Source organism: Podarcis bocagei, assembly GCF_964188305.1.
Source record: "Podarcis bocagei genome assembly, chromosome: 2".
Lineage (NCBI taxonomy): Eukaryota > Metazoa > Chordata > Lepidosauria > Squamata > Lacertidae > Podarcis > Podarcis bocagei.
Genome location: NC_138126.1, coordinates 61,602,794 through 61,621,248, shown reverse-complemented (window position 1 = coordinate 61,621,248; position 18,455 = coordinate 61,602,794). Strand labels below are relative to the sequence as shown.

General features: G+C 40.4%; 1 protein-coding gene across 6 annotated transcripts in view; it reads right to left on the bottom strand.

Moving 5' to 3' along the window:
* The window catches only part of TRAIP (TRAF interacting protein), a 29,320-nt gene extending 14,312 nt beyond the window's left edge, over window positions 1-15,008 (bottom strand). Inside the window, exons 1-6 of one of the 6 annotated variants that reach the window (XM_081185883.1) lie at window positions 14,979-15,008; window positions 13,541-13,647; window positions 10,950-11,007; window positions 8,821-8,904; window positions 4,238-4,277; window positions 1,865-1,992 (exon numbers count right to left, since the gene is read on the bottom strand). In XM_081185883.1, the coding sequence (XP_081042009.1) occupies window positions 1,865-1,992; window positions 4,238-4,277; window positions 8,821-8,904; window positions 10,950-11,007; window positions 13,541-13,638 (408 nt within the window). In that variant the 5' untranslated portion in view covers window positions 13,639-13,647; window positions 14,979-15,008. The other 5 variants (XM_081185881.1, XM_081185886.1, XM_081185884.1 and 2 more) reach the window with 5 other exon arrangements.
* Window positions 15,009-18,455: the final 3,447 nt, after the last annotated feature.

Genomic DNA, 18,455 nt, shown 5'->3' with positions numbered 1-18,455 from the left:
AAAGTGCAGCCTAAAATGCGACATCTGTTGAGCACCAAGAGAAACAACCCTTTTCCGCTTGCCAACTCATGAAACTGCATTCATATCAACAGAGATCTAAAAGGCAGAAACAAGTCGTTATAACCCATCTAACTCACATCATTTCCAGAAAAGCATCTTGACATGGAAGTTCTCACTTAAAATGTCTTCCACTATCACACAGCCAAACTGTGTTTTCAGCTTAGCCTCTTTTCTCAAGGCATAATATTTGAGAAAATATTATAGTCTCTTTTCTCAAGGCATAATATTTGACCCATGGACCTATCACTCATGAGGACATCATATCAGGAATTATGGCAAAAATCAATTTACTTGGGCATTATTTTTGGATGGGATGGAAGAGGATGTGGCTAGTAGTCTAAAACCAAATCAACAAACATTTGTCTTCAGCAGATGCCAAGGTTGTATTCCTTAAAAAAAAAATATGAATTTTTTTGGCATAAAATACCATTAAAATCAGCCTAGTCTGCAGAACAAGAATAAAAAACCAAGATATAGAAAAGAAGAGAAAAGAGAGGGAATAACTATAAGGTTCTTTATCACATCTATATCCTATCATTTATCCACACACACAGAGGTGGACCCTCCCAGATCCCACTTGGTTGTATTCCTAAGCAATGCGGGAGGAGATATTCATTCTCAAAACAGACCAGACTCACTACAGCTACTTTTACATGCTAGTGCAGAACACTGGTGACGTACATACTTTCTTCCCATTTCAACCCCTTGATAAGCACGAATGTCACTTTTTTATAGGGACATTTTAGCACAGGGTAGAGAAATACATTTGGCCGGAAGGCCAGTTTCTGATCCCCTACCGCCTCTAGGCCCGTTTGACGTCAGGCTATGAAACTCTTTGATGCCCTGACAATGGGCTCTTTGCAAGAGGCTTGTAAGGAGTACAGTGCTGTGCTTTGAAGTCCCAATGATCTGTTGACTGTTGGCACTTCAGAAGCACTGCATGTGGGGCTTCTGATTTATAGTGCTTCTGAAGCACCATAAATCCCGATTGTTGGGACTTGTGCCCAGAGTTTCTAAAGCATTTCAGAAGTCCTTATGGTCCAGCTGTCTAGTTACTTGATCACATCTAACATCATACATGACATCAGGTGATTGGGCCAAGCCAGCCTCACCTGCCAAGCAGCCTGTTTTCCCAAACCTGAGCGAACACCAAACCAGCAAAATCAAGAAAGTGTTACATCCTGCATTTGGGCTTTTTAAAGATAAAGGCAAAGGGAAGCAAATGTCAAAACCTTAGATTTGGAATCATCCGGTATTCCATGATGGAAGTCTCACCTGCCTGGTTTATACTTGCTTCATCTTTTGTCTCCCTTGCTAAGTCTAAAAGGACTTTTTACCTTAGGATGCTGGATGTTGTACATTAAAACTTTCAAGTCACACCATGAGATGTATTTAAGATACAGTACAATCACATCCTATGTGGCGGCTCATTTCCAAGGGTTCAATGTATACATGGAAGCACGTATACTCAAACTGCCTCCATGCAAGCCAGTGCACTGAGCACACATTGGGCCCCCCAACCAAGGCAGAGAGCTTAAAAACTCTTTCTGCACTGGGAAAACCTGGCATAAAAGGAGGTTGTAAGCACTTCACCTTACTTGGATTTAAGTCTCACAGTTCCAATCAGCTCACCTTCAACTGTGTATGGCTGAAATCAGGAAGATTAAATGATTTTACAGTACAATGGCATCTTATACGCAAACACACAATCTCACACTACTTCTTCTTTTTACCTTCAGATATATAGTAACCAGAAGAGAATCTTATCATATTACAGCACAGACCCAGACCATTTTGAACATACCTTGAGAGTAGCACACAACATTGTCATCTGAGTCACAGATTTCTGGAGTGATTCAATGGTGGCATTACGCAAATCCAGGGTCTCCCTTAGTGAATTCACAATATTTTGGATATCCCGTTTCTCCTTCTCTGAAAGAAAAAAAAACCACACAATTACAGTGCTTTAAACAAATCTCCCCAAGTTCTTTAGGTCTTTGGACTTGGGGCAGGAACGTGACGAACAACAAGCAAAGCAAGGGGAACTTTCAAAGGCATAAAACAGGGGTGGCTAACCTGTGGCCCTCCAGTTGCTGTTAGGGCTCCAACTATTATCAGCTCCAGCCACTGTGGCCAATGATCACGAATGACAGGAGCTGTAGTCCAGCAACTTCTGGAGGGATCCAATTTAGCCACCCTTGGTCTAGAAATTGCTTGGAACTATTGGATGGCCATTACTGAATCTGTTCTGCGAGAACCATGTGCCAATTCAAATAATCCTTGTTACAAGCTCCACTAAGCTTCAAGGTTTCTTTAGAACAAGAGTAACAGCGTGCTCTCTTCAGAACCTGTTCAGTTGGCAATGCCAATATGGTAGCCATCAGCTCCCACCCTCCCAAGCATCAAAACAAGCTCTGGTACAATTAAGTACTGTGCAGGGAGTCAGCATTATTGATAAACATAACATTTACAAAACCATGAAATTTTGATGTCTGACTTTAAAAGACTCTGTATTCTGCTTTTGGTGTGAACCCTTGTGTGCTGGGTACATGCTTAGGCAAGATTTCAGCTGTTCCTGTGAATAGTGAGACAACGATGACACACAGAACAATTATGTTACTGTATTGTTACATTCCTATTCTAACTTATTTACTTTCACCACACCTTGCGCCCTGAGCAAGAAATTTAAATGTAACGTACTTTGTTTAATTCCTGGAACAAAACACATTGTCCCAGTTTGTGCATCTGCAAAAGTTACAGGACCATCAAGACTTCATAAAAGACACGTTTATATTAGAGATATGGCAGGCCTGCAAAACTGATTAGGCAGATAATCACCTTTTATTCCCCTCCAAAGAGCACCTAAAGTGTGTCAAAGCTTCAATGTGTTTCTTAACCAAGCAAGGTACAGTGCTACAAGCCACCCTCAGGTTCAATATAGCAGTTGCTCCTGTCTCAGTATGCAAGCTATGAGGGAAGTTGTTCATCTCAGGGAGAGATGTAGCTTATTTTTGGCTCCTTAATTTGTAATTGTCGAGGAAGGCAAACAGTCCAATGGGAAAAGACAGCTCATTAGAAACAGAAGAACCCTCCCTGGTTGCTCATTTAAAATCTCTTCATTTTACTGCATTCTCATGTTTTGGAATTTCTGTCATTCATTTTGAGTGACATTTTCCCTTCACTGCCTATGACTCACAGCTGCCTACAGACAATGCTTTAAAAGCCATCAACAAAGTCTCCAAGGCTTTCACTTAACTGTCTCCATAAAGCATTTCTAAAATTAAAGTTACAATGCTCTTTAAAGCAACGGGGAAATGGAATCACATGAGCAACCAGACACATGGACCATCATTCAGATAGCTGACAAAATCCTCTCCCCTCCTCCGTTTCCTACTTCTATTTGGTTTCTCAATTATATGCAACACCTCTGCAATTTTTCACTACAAAACCACTGACATTAGGCAGGTACAAGTTTCGTAACAAGGAGGCATTTACCTTAAGTTTATCTGAATAGTCTCACTTAGGTTTTTCACCAAGCTCAGCTGTGTCATGCCAAATCCCTGTGGCTGAGCAGAGTCTTTAAACTCTGGTCAACAAGTGACCCAAAAGCATTTCATGTATATATGTGTTTGGAGTGGAGTGAGTGGGAAGTATCTTAACTCTTCAGTTTTAAACACAGCTTTAAGTCATCATGCAAGGTTTGTTAATACTTAAAAAATAAAATAAAAGGGTAAAGGACCCCTGACAGTTAAGTCCAGTCGCGGACGACGCTGGGGTTGCAGCGCTCATCTCGCTTTTCTGGCTGAGGGAGCTGATGTTTGTCTGCAGACAGTTTTTCCGGGTCATGTGGCCAGCATGACTAATCCGTTTCTGGCGAAACCAGAGCAGTGCATGGAAACGCTGTTTACCTTCCTGCGGGAGTGGTACCTATTTATCTACTTGCACTTTGACGTGCTTTCGAACTGCTAGGTTGGCAGGAGCTGGGACAGAGCAATGGGAGCTCACCCCATCGCAGGGATTCCAACCGCCGACCTTCTGACCGGCAAGCTCTAGGCTCTGTGGTTTAGACCACAGCGCCAACCGTATCTCAGTAGTCTTCAGTAAAGTTAATACTTTACTGGGACACATAAATACTTTACTAAAGGGCAAACTCTTCCTCTTCTATTTTTCAACTCACCTTTCATGGCTAACTGGGCTTTCATCCTATCCAGTTCATTCTGAAATATAACACATAAAAAAACAAATTAGGTGGCAGCACAACATACAAGCCCATATCAGAGCTTTAAAAGGTGTGTCAGAGTGATTTTAGGATATCTACCCAAACACTATTCACACTCACACGGACCAAGTTATACAGAAAATAGTCACAACTGTCGAAGCTTTATTAATAACCTATATCCTAGGATTATTTTAGAAGTGGGCAGAGGGCTGGAGCTCAGAACTGAAAAAAACATCAAGAGCGATTGTCTTACCACTTGCCGCCCTATTTCTCACACTGTCATTTTGCTTTTGTCAAACAGCTTTAGAAATCTCAAATGGGAAAAACAACAACGAAGAAGTATTTCAACACTATTTTAACTTAACAAGCCAGCCAAGCACAGATCCTGCCAGAAAGAATTTGAGCCCCAAATATTTTTAACTAATATTTGTAATCAATGGATAATTAGCTGGAGTGCAATAGTGTTACAAAACTAGTGTTTGGACAGAGTCCAACAAGCAATTTATGAATGCATCTGGATAGAGGCACAATGAGTCAAACCAAAAGCTTGTTTAATGCTCATTCAAATGAGCTTGGAAATTGATAGTGACACAGAACAGCAGCTGGATGAAAGGGCAGCAATGAACTGGCTGGCACCAAGTAGGTTGAGGAGGTGCCAAATGAACACCCAAAGGAGCTATGTAACAGCTGGCAGTATTTAATACTGAAAAAATAAAATACATGGCATATAGCCAGAATTTACAGTACTTAATGATGCCAACATGTGATGGGAAGTTTTCCTTCTGCACATGAGTCTGGCAAACTGCTCTGAGCTGAAAACATTCCTTCCTAGAATGTTCAGTTCACATTGAGTTCATGGAACATTGTACCCTGACCTGTTCTTAATGCATGGTAGACCACATCTACGGAATGCGATGGTTATGTTCTTTTAAGTCTTACTATATCAATCACTAGTTATAGTTTAAGTCTTGCTATATCAATCATTAGTAATTGTTTAATAAGGAGATTTTCACGCCTGTCCAATTCTGTGTTCCCTTTCCCAACCTTTAATCTATTGATGATTAATGCCTATATGCAACCCTATATGCAACCCTTGCATTGTATTTGTGTTAACCAATCAGCAACAAGCACATATGTGGTAATGCTGTAATATTCAATAAAAGGGACTCCCCGACACATGCTCGGGGGATGCCTCCCATATGACACTTGCCATTCGTCTGTCGTTTATTTCAACCCAACAAACATGGATCTACTTCATGCTCATATTTCTACTTTAAAAAGAAAAAGGAAAAGCTGATTTATCAGGTGGGGGGGTGGAATCTGATGAGAATCTGCAAACCCTAGAAAGCATAAAGGCTGAATTAGGCCTGCAGGACATAGCAGACAATAAGCTGGGCATTGAGTAAAATGTAGTATGACAGCACCCTCACCCCCCACCAAACACAGCATGTTACTGAAACTATTCATGCAAAGACATCATGTCTATATTAATTTAAGAAAATAATTAATTAAAAAAGGTCACCAAACTAACAGCATGACATTCATGGTGCACTGCAGTATATTGTATGGATTATTAGAATCTCATGGCAAATATGTTGTTGAAATAAAATGGTTAGGAAACTAAATAAATAAATCAGAAGGCATTGATTCAATAGAAAACACAAGCTGACAACATAATACGGAGTGAAATATGATTGTACACACACAGCTTGTATGGGCAGGGTAGAAGCCAAAGTATCCCTCTTCCCTTATTTGACAGCAATACCAGCAATATGTACACTAAGGCTTCCTTTCTCTTCCATTGAAGTAAAGAAGAGATGTGTTTTATAGGAATCTCAATGATGCAGCTCAGTAGACTGCCTGGAGGTTGATAAGGGAAGCTTAGGGCAGAGATGAAGAGGGCTTATGCCTGCCCTCCATTTGTATGGAGCTATATTAAAATGGGAGGGACGCAGGTGGTGCCGTGTGTTAAACCACAGAGCCTAGGGCTTTCCGATCAGAAGGTCAGCGGTTCGAATCCCCGTGACGGGGTGAGTTCCTGTTGCTCGGTTCCTGCTCCTGCCAACCTAGCAGTTCGAAAGCATGAAGTGCAAGTAGATAAATAGGTACCGCTCCAGCGGGAAGGTAAACGGCATTTCCGTGCGCTGCTCTGGTTCGCCAGAAGCGGCTTAGTCATGCTGGCCACATGACCCGGAAGCTGTATGGCGGCTCCCTCGGCCAATAAAGCGAGATGAGCGCCGCAACCCCAGAGTTGGCCATGACTGGACCTAATAGTCAGGGGTCCCTTTCCCTTTATATCAAAATGGGACGAGAGGAAGGGCTGATTCTAGAATAAAACATGTAGGAGAAAGTGTTGCCAAGTTTGATGTGACAGAAGAAAGGGAATGAGGTCTCTACCAAGTCAACTGGGATCCAGAAAGTGCAACAAAAGAGGCAGCCCAGGGTTCATTTCACGTTCGGGAAGCATATCAGGGAAAGGAAATCAGCTATGTGGAATTATGAAGAAACCTGGTGCGAATGCTAAGTTTGGAAGCAGTGAAGGTAGAAGGAGCCTTTATGGTGGTACCCCAGCCCATAACTAATTTAGAATGTGGATCATTTTTATTTAAGGGAAACTGGACAACGCATGGGCTATTTGTACATACATTAATGGTTAAAAAATTTATGCCAGTGACAAGTTGGGGGGGCAATGAGAGACTTGGGGCACCTTAAAGGGTCGCAAATAAGTGGACTTTAGCCCACAAAAAACTTATACCATACTAAATTTGTCAGTCTAAGGTGTCACAACAGACCAATTGCTGCAACAGACCAACACATCTACCCCTCTAAATATTGGAGCAAGATAGTTGACCCCCCTCAATTCCATGGACTTGTAGCATCCACAATATAAAACTAACATTAGTGCTATATATGCTAATAACTATTAGCAGCTGCCAACTTATAGCCAAGAATGTTCTTGTTATAACAGGAAGCAAACCAAGAGATGGTGTTTCTCTTTATTGCCATGCCATCCTACTCTGAAAAAAAAAGTGGTTTTCAGTATTTTGCAGCTCAAGACTAACACCTGGCAAACCACTGCTGCTTCATTCAAGTGAACTAATGCTTTCTATGGCTCTCTAGGTGTGCTAGTATAAGTATTCACTTTGCCGATTGGCTGAACTGTTACTTAAGGTACTCAAGATATGTTGTTGCTATGACAGGAACACATTTAATTCTCAGTCATCCTTATCTGTAATAACTTTCCTTTGTTGAATAGTGCACCTACTGAATAATATGCTTAAAGAAATCCTAGTAAATATAAAGAGAGCTTTTATGTGCATCAAGTTATTTTTGAATCTATGCAACTACCTTGTTTATTGACCACATTTATCAGGTTGCTTTTAGTCTCTTTTCTGTGAACATGACAGCTTTATTTCTGATGGAACTGTTACCTATATCAGGGAATTAGGCACACAGACACAAAACTTGTTGTCATGGAAATTCTAATTATGACAACCATAGCACATGCTAACTTTAAACACAAGAGGGTAGAAGAGTCCTATTATATCAAGGTCAATGGAGACTTTTTAAATGACTAAGATACAGAGGAAATAGCATTTTGCCAAGGATAAATTATTGTTGAGAGTACACAGCGCTTTAGCACCATGATTTTGCATTCAGGATTTCTCATTGCCAGCACAGTAGTGATCTCAAACACGTTAAGGCTGCAATCCCACAGACATTCACCTTAGAGTAGGTTCCATTGGTTCTAACCTAATTGGGTTTATTTCAAAGTAAACACATATAGGATTGCACTATAATTGATGTACCTTCCCAGATGAAGCTTGTCTTAAATATTTATTCGTAACACAGTATGTATCATAAGATTATAGCCTATGTTTTTCCAAGTCTTGTAACATTATTATATATCCTACACCCATACACACTGTGCAATCTAATTTTTGTATTATTTTTTAAATGTCTCTTTCTCTTATTGTGAATCAAAAGATCTCACAGAGCAAGCTAACTGATAACACTGAGGAACAGTAAAAATGTAACTATGTGCTGAGTTGTCAGATGAAGACTATAAACAGACCGTATTCTTTTAACAGCTTCCACCCAATGAGCATTGCAAAGACTGCAACCTATCCTCTCTTCGCTCGTTCCTACAGGCAACTAGAACAACATTCCATTCAGCCTCCAGACTTGAACATAGCTGTGTTACTCCTGATCTGCACAATATCCGAGGATAATAGGGAGAGGCTAACAAAATCAAACATAATTAAGAAGGCCATGCTCTTTGAAAGGAGTCTGAATGGCAGAAAATTGGAAGAAATTGATAGAATTCCTTTCATGTCAACTTGCTCTTAAAATGAAAGCATTTTTAAACCCGAAGATCTGAGGTAATGTAGAGTCTAACTGAGGTGGGCCTCCAGAAACAGAAACAAGTGCAGAAGCAGATTCACCTTTGATCCTCTGCCTAGCCAATGACAGCAAATATTTACAGGGAAGATTTTTTTTTTAAACATAGATGATGGGAGCAAGCTGTTGCACATACATACCTGTAGACTTTCTGCATCCAGTCCTGTCTGTTCCTCCAGGGCAACATCAAAGAACAGTTTGTTGATTATGTGTCTTTTGCCAACCTACACGTAACATGTGAAAGAATAAGGACGTGACTGTGAAAAAGGAGGTGCCTGTTGCAATAAGATGGGAAATGATGTTTCAAGACAATATAAATATTGAGATTTCAGGAGACACATCTAATCTAATACACCCACACACCCCTTGACCTTGAATCAGAATGATTGCTTGTGTTTACTAGAAACCATATTCTATAGCACAGGGCTTGGAGGAAAGACAGTTCTGTTGGGCATCAGGCACAGCAAGGGATATTAATGTGACCTGTCTAGCATATTGCAATGCAGCATATGATGCACTTCACATCGCTACTGCCGCTATGAAATTCTTTGGCTCAGAATTCCAGTAACAGACTTTCCAAGTGTGGAGCCATTATTCCAGCACAAAATTTTGGAATTTTGACAAAACAATTCAAGCACCTTGGAACCAAGTGCAATTTGTTCTCTGGCAGCTTTAGCTCAGCAGCTGAGGCTAAGCTCACACTGTGCCAAATCCAAGTACGTGCTGCTTGCTTTATGAGGAAAAAAATATTACCAAAATTGAATTTCATAGCTCTCTGCACCACCCCCATGCAGCTACTGCTTTGTGTTTTAAGTATTATATACAGTCATGACACCAGCTAATTGCATAGTTACAGCTACATAAGATGTTATTTCACGATAGCTCCATGGTAACCCAAAGATGCGAGAGGCGGCGAAGAACAGAGGGAATCAACAAGTCAGAAGAGCAACAAGGGCTAAGACCTGGCAAGGACTGAAAAAGACAAATAAGAAGGCAACATGCAGCTTGGCACCTGCACACTGGTGTTCCTTTGAAGCTAATAAATAACATTGTAACAGCCAAATACCAAAGGTCTCGACTCTAATTATTGTCGCATTAACAGGGTACACCACACTTATGGCCACCATCCCAAAAGCTCATTTACATATAACAGCTCATGTATACGCGGCAGGACTTTTGATTTTTCCTTGTATCTGCAGCATCCCCATTCCTATTTCCATTATCCACAAAGGGATGTTCAAGAAACAGAAGTCAAAAACTAACTGCAGCTATTTGTACAGCTAGCTAGCTAGTGGCTTAGATTTAGTAATTTCAAAGAGAAGGGGCTCTGAAGAAGAATCTGAAGAAAGCTACTCATACTCAAGACTATCTGCAATGGAAGACCTTCCTCTATCATGGGCTCATTGAGGTCCAGCTGCTTAGTCGCACTCCCAGAGGACATAAATGGAAGCTGCTGCTTAGTAGGCAAAAACCAAAGAGCAACACCAAGGATCAGAGCAGGAAATGCCACCCGAATAACCCTGGCACCATGGAGACACCGTGTTATTTCTAATCCTGATACCAGACCTGAATGTGATTTTTATTGCGAGAATATTTTCTAAGCTGCTTTGAGAGTGTCTCAATGCTATAAAGTCAGATTAAAATATTCTAAAACAGATAAATAAATCTCACTGAAATTAACTGAAAATCAATCAATCAACCAATCAATCAATCAATCAATCAATCAATCACAGCTAACTTGTCCTATTGATTTTAGTGGGCCCCAAACATAATCAACTTTCTCCAGATTTGGACCTCTGTGCTGAGGCCATCAAAATCCTCTGCCAATAAAAGATGAATTCTAAATCAGTTGAATGCTGAACTTACAGTACTTAAAGTGAAAGCAATGAACCTTCTAACTGAAGAGATATGATCTAGCATACACTTCCCAGTACATGCTAAGCTTTGGTAAAAGCAAAGCAATGGTAAGATTCAATCCAATAGCATAGAGAGAGAGAGAGAGCGCGCAGGAGTGCCCCCCCCCCCATAAAACCTTTATAGTAATTCCATGACCTTATGCTTCAAGGAAGCAAGGTTGATGGGCCCCTTCTCCAAAGTTACCTTCTCTCATTTGGGTAGTCTTTCGTTCTCTTCTGACCACACCCCTCCACCCAGTCTGGGCAGGTCGTTACTGAAACAGAACTCCTCAGCCTTGGAAGGCAAAGTACTCATATGGTAAAGACGATGAAATATGACAGATTATTTCAGTGAGCATAGGCTGAAGACTCACCTGGATTCTGCATTGTGGACAAGTCCGACTAGGTGCTGTGTCAAACCACTGGATGAGGCTAGAGGGGAAGAGATGACAAAGTGATTGTTGACAAATGGTGCTTCTTAACATGAACCACACAGGTAGTGATGTTAAATTCTCAAGAATAATCTTTTGGAGAATATTCTCGAGAATATTCTCAATTAATGAGAATATTAGAGAATTCTCATTTAAAATAGGGGAATATTCATTTTAATGCATTGAAAATGATATAATTAGTTAACATACATGTTTATTCATGGGTAAATTTGTTCAGATGGCAACCAGAAACTGTACAGATACTTTTATTCAATGGGGCAATGCAGTGAATTCACATTCTTTGATTTTTTGCACCAAACTTGAAATTGAAAATTGGCATGTTAAGGTTTGATACAAGTAAATTCAGTAACAGGCTATCTTGTGCTTCTAATAGCTCTAACACTTAATAACTGTGTTGGTGACTAAAACATAGCTTGATAAACAAATCTATATGCATGCATATAAAAAGAAGCTATTAACATTAAATGTATTATCATTATATGATAACATATTTCAGTATGTCAGTCTCAGGTAAATGACACCTTGTACCATTGAATGGCACTGCAAAAACCAGTTTTTTTGGCATTAAATAAAAACATACAAATGTCAACTGTTTAAATCAAGGCCACCTCACATGCTGTTACACATAATTGTATAGGCCTAGATACTTTAAGTTTATAAAGCATTAAAGCTACTTTCTGTAAAAAATAATAATCACACTGTATGGCCAAGGGTATAGAATTGCTAAAAATAAGGTCACACCAAAATAGAAAAAAGGCTATTACATATACAGTAGTTGAAATACAAATGAATTCAAATGTTCATCAAATTAAATGAATAGCATTTTGTTTTAAAAATGTTTTCTGTAGCTCACATTTCAGAACTGTCAATGGTGAATGACACAATGCCCAGTAATGTACTGTAACTGGTTAAAAAAAAAATCATTATTCATTACTTACACTGGCACTATCATAGCTTGACTTATTATTTACTATGTTTTTTAAATGTGGGTTGTAAAATTGGTTCTTACATTAGAATTTACAGTTTGTAGAAAATATTATCTGGAGAATATGCTCACCTCACTACACACAGGTATTATCAGTTACAAACAAAACTCATCTAGTCTTGAGACAGACAGTTTTAGATTTAATTCTGCCACAGGGCCAACACCCTGTAATACACAGGGCTGCAATCCTGTGCACACTTACTACCCTGAGATTTATTTCCATGCAAGTTTCACACATTTCAACTCCCATTTAAAATAAAGCAGTTTTGCTGAAATTTCAGTCTGCAACATCACAGTGCTGAACATCTTAAGTATTATTGCCGTTGCCATTGGGACAGTATTTAGCTTGGTATACAATGAGTGGTACAAGGCATGCAGGCTCGCTTGTGATATGATTATAAAGTGATACAAATCGTGATAAATGAATAGGATATGGATATGTCTTAGGAATATATAGAGTTTGTCTTGAAACACTCATTTGGACATATCTTCAATATAGGAAATACAGTGGTACCTCGGGTTAAGAACTTAATTCATTCTGGAGGTCCGTTCTTAACCTGAAACTGTTCTTAACCTGAGGTACTACTTTAGCTAATGGGGCCTCCTGTTGCTGCGCGATTTCTGTTCTAATCATGAAGCACAGTTCTTAACCCGATGTTCTATTTCTGGGTTAGCGGAGTCTGTAACCTGAAGCATCTGTAACCCGAGGCACCACTGTAGCACAAAATAATGCACACAGTGCATTAGGCTAGAAATGGCTCAGTACCACTGTGAACCTGGTCCTTCAGTCCTCAAATATTTTGACAGGCATCCGTGACACAGAAGGAAAAGCAGGACACAACAAACTGAGGAAATGAGTTACAGACCTATTTTATCAGGCAGAGAAAAATTATTGTCCTACTCCTAACCAGCACACTGTTTCTATAACAGCAGTTTCTTGATGATCAACATATCCATCCCCCCTCCTAAACCACAAAGACACCAGCCAACAACAACAAAAACTTGCCTTAATGCTTCTTTCTATTGTACCTACAACTATAATATCAGCCTGCCTGGGCCCTTAGATATGGAGGAACAGGCCCTTTTCATTGTCTCACCATCCTGCGGTGGCATGAGATATGTCACCCTTTGTGGAGGTGCCCCTATTATAGAATAGCCTACTCCTCTGAAGTATGGCAGGCACCAATATTGCTGACAATTGGGAGCCAGCTAGAAACTTCTATTTGCCCAGATGTTTGCTCATTGTTATAACACATTGTGTTTTCATGTTGGATTTTTCAAATTCTGTATATTTTACTTACACTTACTCTTATTTTTGCTCCCTTTGTAACCTGCCTTGGAATCATTTGAACAAGGGCAGGTTAAAAATGCTCTTAATGAATAAATAGTAAAAAATAAGATGTTTCCAAGTATTATTTCACAAATACGATGTAATGAAAAGTTGATGTGTAAAAAAAAAAAGAGAGTTGCTTAGGTTCTTAAATAACTTTCCTCCACCAATTTTGCCATTTGCATATACAGTACTCACCATAAATGGTGGAAAGTATGTCCACAGTGAATAGCTGCCACATCCCTCTCATTATCAAAGAAATCTGAGCAGATGGTACAATGGGCACGGATAGGCATCCTTTACAACTGCAAGATCAAGGAAAAGATGCAAAAACTCAGATGTGGAACAGCCTCTCTGCAAAAAGAAACACCAAACTTAAAAGAGGTTCTGCCCAATAAGAAAACAGTCACAAGGGCATATCCTGAATGCTGCTTCCCTTTCCCTACCCGTACACTGAAGAACTGAATTTGCACTTGATGATCTCTCTGTGCCCTGCACTACATTCCAGGTTACTGAAAACTTAGACAAAAATAACAGCAGCAAAATCCAGAGGGGAAAGCATTCCTTCCTGCATTTCTGGTTTTGCTCTATAGTCCCAAACAGCCAGCGAAAACACCTTACACTCCCCTCCGAAGCTCTTTCATTGTCACAGCCAATTACTTAACTGGGCAACACCAGCTGTAATATGGGATGTTCAGTACGTCAACTACCACTAGCCAGCAAGATATAGGTCAGATATTCATTACAAACAAAGTATTAGCAAAACATTAGGACAAAGTACAGTGGTACCTCGGGTTAAGAACTTAATTCGTTCTGCAGGTCCGTTCGTAACCTGAAACTGTTCTTAACCTGAGGTACCACTTTAGCTAATGGGGCTGCCACTCCACTGCCGCGTAATTTCTGTTCTCATCCTGAAGCAAAGTTCTTAACCCGAGGTACTATTTCTGGGTTAGTGGAGTCTGTAACCTGAAGCGTATGTAACCTGAGGTACCACTGTACTGCCCCTTATCAAAAGGAGGATTCAACAAGCACAGACCGCTTTCAGAATTTGATGAAAGCTGCAAACTCTTCCTCAGATTCCCCTTCCCTGTAGACCGTTTTCAAAACAGCAGGAAGGAAATGAAGAGGGTAAATAATAATAATAATAATAATAATAATAATAATAATAATAATAATAATAATAATTCCTCCCCCCCAACTCCACAAACCTGCTGAAGCCCACAGGTTAAGAACCTCTCCTTTAAATCTCTACCTTGGGCTAGTCAGTGTCTCCAAGAATAACTAGCCTCACGAGCCTTAAGTGGTGGGAAAAGAAGCTTTGGTTGCGGGGACTGAACAGAAGAAGAATAAAAATGTACAATTAGGCAGCTTCCCAAACTCACAGAGCCTCTGCCTATAAAAAGCTGGCAGAGAAAGAGGGAGCCCAGGGGCCAGTCCTCTCGCCCAGCTCCAGGGAGATGGAGCGAGACTTCTCTCGAGGTGACCCGCGAAGCTTCCCCGCCCGTCTCGAGCTCTTGTCCTCCGGCTTCCTTCCCCCGCCCTGAACCCGGGAGGCTCCCCTGGAAGGAGCGCTCTCCCTGCAGCCGCCGCTATCAGGCCCAACAATGAACCTCTCGGTTTCCAGTTCAAGCCTCACTTGGTTGCCGGATTCAAATTTGGTTCCTATCTCAGTGATTTCCGGAGCTGAACGGAAATGACGTTCTTAATTAAGACGCGGGAGGAAAAAAGGAAAAAGCCCCCCCCCGTTTTTTTAAACGCTTCCGACACTGCGGCTGCTCCTTTTGAGGGGCGGGGCTAATAAGTGCTCGCGCCCCTCCCGGAGCGCGTGGCTAAAGGGGAAATGGGTGCTGCAAAAGGCAAAGCCGTCCTGAGTCGGGGCGGCGCTCTTAGAATTAGAAAGGGATAGGGCATCTGTAATCGGACTTTTTATTACATTTAGTTCTGGAAAAAGCTGCCTTGAACATGGACGTAGCCAGGATTTATGTTGGGGGGTGGGAAGAGCCTCAATTGAGTATTTTTATTGAGTTATTTGCCCCCTGCCCCCCCCCGGCTACGCCTATGGTCTTGAGTCCCGTCAGGGCGAAAGGCGGGGTATTAAAAATATACGTAATAATCTAAATTGACAGAGGCAATTAGAGATCAATCCAAACATAAATTTCAAGAAGAATGGGAAAAATATAGTGAGTATCTGAAAAAACTGCATTCAGATTAATACCTGGACTTGTCTTGACTAATTTCCGCAAAACAAATTATGGTGTAAGAATGTAAGATAAAGAGCAAAATAGAGAAGAGGAATTGAGAAAGAAACAGTTTACTAAGTATACAACCAGACCTGTCCTGTGTTGAGGATGAAGGAAGTCAAATAGAAATGAATAAGAATTAGGGATGTACAGTATCTGTAACATCTGCTTTGCATTTGTAGTTGTAGTATCTTGTTGTGTTTGTTTTGTGAGTGTTGTCTGTGTTGGTGTCGGTATAATAGATCATATATATATATATATATATATATATATATATATATATATATACACACACACACATATATATATACATATAGTTGTTTAGTCATGTCCGACTCTTTGTGACCCCATGGACCAGACTCCATGAACAAAGACAACAGGCATATCTATCTATCTATCTATCTATCTATCCATCCATCTATGTATTAATATGAACTTTTTGTACAAGGATTTTGTACAAGGATTGGGGAAATGTTACAGAAGTCATAAGATTTGATGACATGATGCCCATTATACACACGAGGTTGCTTCTGGCTACAGGCTATTTATTTCCTTACCTGCCAGGGAATTCAGACGCTCCTCCTGCCACACCAAGCTTCTTCAGAGCGAGTGGCCGGACATCCATAGTCCTGGATGGGTGGAGTCACGGACCATTACGGCTGCTATATTCAATATGGGATGAAGCTTATATGCAGTTTTGCCTAAAGGATGCAATTCTTATATGGAAGTGATAATCGAAAATGGGCTGAACAGGGGATGAGCTGGAAAACCTGCAATGATTGCCATTTCTACAGAGCTATTAAAAAGTGTAGGAATAATGTCCTGTCTTGAATCCAGTGTCTACTGTTGCTTGAGGGGACTATTATTTTTTGAAGTTACAACTCTCAGAATTAATAAAATAGGATGTATTGCAAATTAAGTGTGCACAGAATTGGACCCTTGCATCCTAACCATGGTTATTTGGAAATAGTTCATGGGTTGCGTCTAATGTTAGAGCAGACTCCTTGAAATTAACAGATTTGACAATTTAAGTGCATTAATTCCAGTGATTCTTATTCAAAGTAGAATTGGATACAAATCCATGGTGGAATTTGTTTCTATTTGGGTAAGTATGCTTAGGATTGCATCTGTGCAATTCTAAGCATGCTTGGTTAGAAGTACCACTAAATACAGTGAGTGGAATTCAGTGCTAGGTGGGGTATCTGTGTATAGAACACGGTTTTCCTGCAATGAGACTTCCCCAAATCTGTCTTGGAGGTGTTGGAGGAGGGGAAAGGCCTGTTGTACAAGGTGACCTCGTTCAATGCATATGACAATTTAGTTGAATCCAGTGTAATGAGATTTACTTCCTAGGTAATGTTTCAGATTGGACCCCTTGAATGCTGTGTTTCTAACTTCTGACTAAGCATTCCTTGGGTCAGACAAGGTGCATGTTGAACAACAACAAAACAATATAAAATATATGTTATTGAGGAAATGCAGTTATTTATCATCCTTCTTTCGTCGTCTTCTTTAACCCCACATGAAGACATTTCCACACCCAACCTCCCCGATTTGCCTAAACCAGTTTTCGGCACATTTCCCTTCACATTTGAGAATGGCTCTGGGGGCTTTTAACTGAGTGTATTTTGGTGCTTTCTTTTTCGCCGCAATTTCCCCAGTGGAGCAGCACCTCAAGTTGTAAATGAATCCAGGGACTGCTGGCGCTGTTGCTTATTTTCAAAGCATGGAAACAGTAAGTTCACATCCCATCTGTGTCATATCTAATAACAACAATGTACAAATCTTAGGAAAAATCTACAGTTTGACATAGCAGGGTTTCTCACAGAAGAACTCATTGTACAATTTCTATATTAAGACTCCCTTGTTGGGCTTTGCTAAACAGAAATAATATGGTATCTAGAAACAAAGGCAAAACAATTTGGTGGGTTGAAGCTGGTGAAGACATTTCTGTGGGAATTAAAAATTCAACACCATTTGTGCTTCATTAAATGCAACTGCAGGCTGTCACACATTGCATAAAGGTCTTAAACTTGTCATTTTGGTTGTGAAACCTGGAAAAGAAAACTTTTCTGGTGATATTTGACACTGCGAATGGATTATTTCCAGCCTGTTTTGTGCGGAACAAAGAGATTAACTTAGCTTTGTAGAGATATATAAAATATTTACTAGCTTACACAACTGTATGCAGCTGGATGACATGACGGGTCTGGCAACACTTGCATAATTGGTTGGGATAGATGTGACATGTATTGCTCAGAGGACTTTTGAGCCTCCTGTTGTAGGCTGAGCCTAGTCCATGCCAGGGAATCGTTGGCCCGCGTCCTCAGATCCAGAGAGAGAGTAAAAGTAAACACCAGGAAAGATCCTTCTTTGGAGGAAAGCAGTTTTATTCTCTGTGCACAGGAGACAGCCAGCAGAATAAATTCTGGAAAACTGACTGCCCAGAAAATACCCCTCTGCAGATTTTCTTATACCTTGAGTGGGCTCTCTCCCTCCTCCCCACGCCCTCCCGAAAAAGTTTTCAACTTATTTTTAGCATGTCTATAGCCTTCTAAAACAGCCCTCCCTATTGTTCTTTTTAAGCGTCCTGCATCCCCCCGTCTCCTCCCGTCTGTGTCTTTTTTTATCTTGCATTCCTAAGGCGAGGCTATTTCTAGCTTACAGTCTCTGTCTTATCTTGCATTCCTTGAGGGGCCCTTAGCTCAGAAATTAACTTACAGAGAATATGAAGATCCTTCTTAGGTATATATGAAGATCCTTCTTAGGTATAAAATATAGAAAGCAAAGGTACAAAATATAGAAAGCAACCCTTCCCTCTCCCTTCACTCCCTCCTCTTCATATGAACAACCTAATACTTAGGTTCGTTCTG